This window comes from Tachysurus fulvidraco, chromosome 23 (genome assembly GCF_022655615.1).
Source record: "Tachysurus fulvidraco isolate hzauxx_2018 chromosome 23, HZAU_PFXX_2.0, whole genome shotgun sequence".
NCBI lineage: Eukaryota > Metazoa > Chordata > Actinopteri > Siluriformes > Bagridae > Tachysurus > Tachysurus fulvidraco.
The window spans coordinates 12,072,761-12,079,071 of NC_062540.1; the positions used below are offsets into that span (position 1 = coordinate 12,072,761).

Here is a 6,311-nt window from a genome sequence, read left to right on the forward strand (position 1 = left end):
TATTTAGAGCAATAAACACATCTTAGTTGTGCTAGAGCTATCACTGGCAGTGCTTGGCTTTGTTTATATTTGTTTGTTCAAAAGCTTCCCCAATAAATTTCCTCCACTCAAAAAGAAACATTAAAAAAAAAATCTATATCCAATCAAAGTATACAGTCTCAGATTTTGACTGGCAAAGCTAACATGGAGCAACCTCCATCATAAAATGAACTGTATTCAATACAAAATACAACACCAAAAGACTGAAACCACAACATTAGACAACCAAAACAGTTGGATTTTATTTATTAATTCAGATTACTGAGCGTTCAATCACACACAGCCATCAGTATGGTGAGTGTGAAGTGCTTAGTTGGCATGCAGTGCCTTCCAGCGGCTCAGGGGTCCGTGGCTGGGGACATATTTTACACTGCAGCCATCAGGGATCACACGCTTCTCCTGCAGCAGGTCATCAAAGTCAGCAGCATTAAACTTGGTGAAGCCATACTTTTTGGAGATGTGGATCTAAATAAGAAAAAAGGAATAGATTGTAAAGCCAATCTTAAAGCCCATAACTGAACATGTTTTTACCAGCAGTAATGAGAACAATGCTACCATCTTTTATAAAACATGCATCAATCTCATGAGAGGGACATACCTTCTGACGGCCAGGGAACTTGAACTTAGCCCTCCTCAAAGCCTCAATGACATGTTCCTTGTTCTGGGTCTTTGTGCGCACAGACATGATCACCTGTCCAATGTTCACACGGGCCACTGTGCCCTGTGGCTTTCCAAAGGCACCACGCATTCCAGTCTGGAGCCTGGCAAGAAGAAACGAGAGGAGTTTAAAAAAAATTATTTATTAATCCAAGCACACATTTCACCTTTTAATGAGGTTGTGTCTCAATGGTCCCTTACAGGACCCAGCACTTCACAAGCTGGGCTCATACACAACCAAAGATTCACTGTCTGCAGCTTTTGCACACCAGAGCAGTACAAACAACCAAGCTGGTCGGCTTAATAAACTGCAGTAGTAAATTTGTAGTAGTTTTATGACAGACCAAACTCACCTATCAGCTCCAGCACAGGATAACATTTTGTTGATGCGAATGACATGGAAAGGGTGCAGGCGCATGCGGATGTGGAAGCCATCTTTACCGCATGTCTTCACCATGTATTTGTTGGCACAGATACGGGCAGCCTCAAGAGCTACACAAAGTCAGATATAGCTTAATGTACTAATGCTGTGTCAATTTTAATAAAGCAACAAAACTCCTACAAACTATGTATATTCTTACAATGTCTCCATTTCTCCACTTACCTTCAGAAGACAGCTGCTCATATTCATCAGACACCATGTGGCCACACAAGGGGAATTCATCCACCTTAGCCTTCTTCCTGCCCAAATCAAAGATCCTGATCTTGGGATCTGGGTTAAGCAGAGAACAGCCATCATATTTACATACATTTAGCTTTAAACAAACAAAAGTCTATCAATTTAGGTTTCTGCTATTTTCATAGGCAGCGAATGTATTAAATAACATGGATATTTCCCCCATGCAAAACAATAATTCAGAATAGATTCAATTGATTTCACAGGTCAAAACTATGGAGAGGTGACCAATTTTACCCAATTGGGTTATTTACATCTCAAACACCATGGCATAGTTTTTTTCTACTGAATACACTTTCCAACAGAGATTGTATTATGTTCGCAAAAAAGTCAGGCTGTGTCCCTACATTACATCAGATCATATGAGCACTCTCGATATAGACAGATTGTGTGCGTGCAGTAAAAGCATCGTCCTCACCAGGTACACCACGACAGAAACGGGACTTAGGGTAAGGCTTGTTCTTGCAGTATCTGTAGCTGGGGAAAGAAGACAATCATGAAATGCCTATAGAAATACACATGAAGTACACTACTTCAATGCCAACGAACATTTGATCTGGAAAAAAACAAAAAACTCAGGCATCCATCAAACATTATATGCTATCCATTTAGATGGTTAGCCATAAACTCATTCAAGATACATCCACTTAGGTTGTAATAGTACAACAGCAATTTTTTCTAGTTTTTTTGTGGAATTGTCCGTTTAACCAGCAGATTAACCAATTCAATTTCAAATTCACATAGACTAGAACAAAGCCACATCTCCACCCTGTCTGTAGTTTATTTTAAGCTGTATTTAGTGCTATAAAACGTCTTAGTGTTGGTAGACGCATCGCTGGCCGTGCTTGGCTTTGTTTATACTTGTTTGTTGTCAAGCCTCCCTAATAAAGTTTCCTCCACTCAAAAAGAAACATAAAAAAAAAATCAAATCAATAACCAATCCAAGTATAGAGTCCCAGCTTTTGACTGGTAAAGATAACATGGGGCACCTTAACTATTTGTAGATGGTACCAAACCAAACCATCCCCATCATAAAATGTGAAGTAAAATACTTCACTGCCGACGAACATTTGATCTGAAGAGAACTCACTAAGGAAACCAGCTAGCTACATTGCTAACCAGCTAGCTACATTGCTAACCAGCTAGCTAGCCGCTAAAGCCAGGCCAGGAGCCGCACATGGTTAGCGCGTCCTGCCATTTTACAGAGAACACCAAATAAAAAGAAACTTACCAACGGGCTGGACGGCGCCCCATGGCTGCGACCTGAAACAAGCACAAAAACGGTCACTTTTACAAAAACAAGCGCCACAAACACGTATAATATAATAAGATTTCTATTAGTTTATAAAGAGCTGGACTAAACGCCAGCCTTCCACGCACTCACCTAATGGCGGAAAGGAAGTAACTTGGATTTCCGCTGCGTCATATTGTAAAGGAAACGTCACATCCGCACAGGCGTCGTCGTCCAGAACAGCTTTTTGTTTTCTTCAGATATCCATTAAGTTGTTATACAATATAAATGCACAAATAAAGTCTGAAATGAAAAAGAAACACATTTACAGTTAGAATTTTTTAACCCTTGGCTACAAATTTGGATTAATGCCAAACAAGCAATGAACATTATTACAGTATCGTATGAGACAATACAATTCTAAAAATATTATTAAATATGGTTATACAAAACTATAGATGAATAAACCCCAACGAACCAAAGCCAACCTTCAAGTGTTATAATATTAATATTAACATTATTATTATCATTATTATTAATAATAATGATACTAATAATAATAATAATATTTATTATTATTATTATTATAACAACAACATTAATAATAATTAACAATAATACTAATAATAATAATGTTATTATTTTTGTTATTTTATTATTAATAATAATGTTATTATTAGTGTTATTGTTGTTGTTGTCATATAATTAAGAAATACAAAATAAGAATATTTATTAAATACTTTGCAGTTTATTTCTGATTCCTTTAAAAGCCACACACAATGTGATAAGTGAGAACTTCAAAATAACTTTAGTTTAGTTTGGACACAGGCAATTGCAGATTGATTAACACTAAATGCCATGGTGTAATCACACTAACTGAATGATACACCAAACAACTGTGATCCACTTTAGGTTGCATTTCTAACTGTTGATAAATGATGGAAATAAATAATGATCACAATTCTCAATTTCAAAACATGGTACAGATACAAAAACATCAGGAAACAATGTGAAATGACGCTAGACAAATGAGAGCATTATACTAATAAATGAATAACAAGAGATTTTTCCCACATTAAAAATTCTTTTACAACAAGTTCGGATGTTCCTTACAGACACCAGACTTGGTTTACTGGTAGCTGAGTCTTGCAGAGATGTTTTCTTTATTGTTATAAGTTGTTCTTTGGTCTAAATTCTTATATCATATGTATAAATGCTTTAACTGTAACTCTCTTAACCTGTAATAACTCTCTTAACCTGTACCTGTAATAATTGTAGAGGTAAATTTACTTTTACCATAGGACAATATATGCCCAAAACCAGTGTGATGAGTAAGGTTTAAAATCTAAACTAGAATGCTTTCTCCTATGAGCCATATTGAATTTTATAAACCTGAACACACTCAAGAGGTCGACAAAGGCCAATAAATTATTTTGTCCTGAAGCCAGTCATTTCCTTATCCTGCCAAAAGATGTCTCTATTGTTTCAGCAATGCTGTACACTGATAATAAATAAATAAATATCACCCCACCCCCACCCCCACCCCTTTAATTTTCTAGAAGAGGAATGACCTCACATGTCTAAACTCCGGATAATGAAGAACAAATGTTGGGGTGGTCATTGGAATTTTTGGTATCAATAACATTTGTTCTTGGTCAATGCAGATATGACGTGACTGTACAAACATCCCCTCTGAGCCACCTTTGATGCAGCAGCTCTAATGTCAATTGGACTGTGAAATCTAACTAAAAAAAAAAACTACAAACAGGCTCACAACATAAAAAACAGGGCAAAGAAAACTTGGTCTTAAAGGATACTAAACTTGATTTATACTGTAATGGCAGTGAACATAAAAATAAAAAAAATCATGTACATTATAAATTTTTAAAAAGTTCAGATTTGTACACAAGTCGATATATTTCATCAAACTTCACTAGAGCTATATAACCAAAACTTTTTAAGCAGTACAAACTATTCATCTTACCTCCTGCTGCTGAATTCCTGGCCTAAGTGAGGCAAACAAATACTCTTGCCTTAGATGGGACTGTGTTCAGGATAGCAGCAGTTTACTCTCTCATAAAAGTTTTTAATACCTTAGCCCACTCAAACTTGAATTTTTTAATGTACTGTCACAATCCTGTATTTGCGTCCTAGTATGTGTCATACAGTTTAGTGAAAGGCTTAAGGCTGTCTATCATATTTTGTTGAATGCCTTCATTCCAATTTATTGTCAAGGTACAAATATTCAAATTTAACTCTTTCTTTATATTCAATATCAATATTCAGTAGTTACCTAATTATGTTCGATGCACAATCCCTTGCCATTATTTTTGAAATATTCTCCAGTACAAGTTGTGAGCTAAAGGTAACGCCCTGTTAAGTATGTTTTGAACATTTCCTCTGTGGTCATGTTTGAAATGCAGTTGCATATACAAATGAAATACATATGCAACATTATTGTGATAATCTGGTCACAGTTTTAGTTCCATTTGTGAGCTACAAATTGCACCACACCCATTAACACATTGGTTTCGAGAGCATAGTGCACACTTCCACCCTGTGCATTAGCACTCTGGAGTCCACATTTCAGGACACAAAAAAGCACTTAGCATGCATAATATAATATGTGCTGCACTGTCGTTGATATTTTGTGTGTGTACGTACAAGTGGTCATTTACTCCCTGAAATCAACTTTAAATAGAAATATGTGGAGTTAGAGGTTACACAGATGTTTTTTTATAAGCCTAGGCCAATGATAATAGGCAAGATAGAAAGGTAATCATGAGGAAAGGAAGAGGTTAAAACATAAAAACAGATAATGAATAAATGGATGAATGAACCAATGAATGAATGAATGGTATTCAGACTGGGAAAATATTTTAAAAGGTAACAAATAAGGAAAAAAAAATTTAAAAAACGAACATATTTTAATTCAATTCAATTCAATTCAATTCAATTCAATTCAATTCAAGTTTATTTGTATAGCACTTTTTACAATAGACATTGTCTCAAAGCAGCTTTACAGAACATAAACACAGAGCAGAAGGTAAACATAATTAATGATAAAGGAATTAACGAATAATAAAAGAAATAAGAATTAACAGAATAAAAATTCTAGATTATTATTAGTTGTATATAGTTCACAGTGTGTATAGTTATATAAGTAAAATATAAATTTGTATTAGTGAGCCTTCTTCTCAAAATAAAAACTTGAAGTAAAATAAAGATATTTTGGGTACCGGATATTATATAGAGTATGTTATTATAAATTAGATATACAGGTAGAATGATGTTTTTCCACAAACACATCTTTTAATGCCTAAAATCATTGATTACACAGGAACTCTGGTCAGTGAAATTACTTTATTACTTTAGAAATTACTTATCATACACAATTGGAATGGGTGCTTAAAAATATGATACAATTGCTATGTAGAACATAAAACATAGAACAAACAACTAAAAAGGTAATAATAATATTCTTTTTTTAGTCCACCTAGTGGTTATTCCTTTGCCAAGAGAAACAGAGAATATACAAAATCCTCTAGTATATAGTAATCTAGCCAAATAACAGGAAATGAATGTGTTCTTGTTGCCCTGGCAATCGGTGCCAGTTTTGTAAACATAAATCTATATACGACATAGGCAGATGACACATAACACTTAAGAAAATTCCTGCAAACCATTACTAGGAAGTGTTCGAGCATG

The 6,311-nt window shown here is 35.0% G+C and overlaps 1 protein-coding gene and 1 non-coding gene across 2 annotated transcripts; both read right to left on the reverse strand.

Moving 5' to 3' along the window:
* Positions 1–256: 256 nt before the first annotated feature.
* On the reverse strand, positions 257–2,707 carry rpl10 (ribosomal protein L10). The gene is made up of 6 exons (XM_027170464.2): positions 2,604–2,707; positions 1,791–1,849; positions 1,301–1,408; positions 1,050–1,188; positions 638–800; positions 257–504 (listed from the first exon to the last, which is right to left on the reverse strand). Exons 1-6 carry the CDS (start codon positions 2,624–2,626, stop codon positions 349–351), a joined length of 648 nt encoding a protein of 215 aa, XP_027026265.1. The 5' UTR covers positions 2,627–2,707; the 3' UTR covers positions 257–348.
* On the reverse strand, positions 876–1,010 carry LOC113658379. Its single transcript, XR_003444379.1, has one exon. It is a non-coding gene; the product is annotated as a small nucleolar RNA SNORA70 (small nucleolar RNA).
* Positions 2,708–6,311: the final 3,604 nt, after the last annotated feature.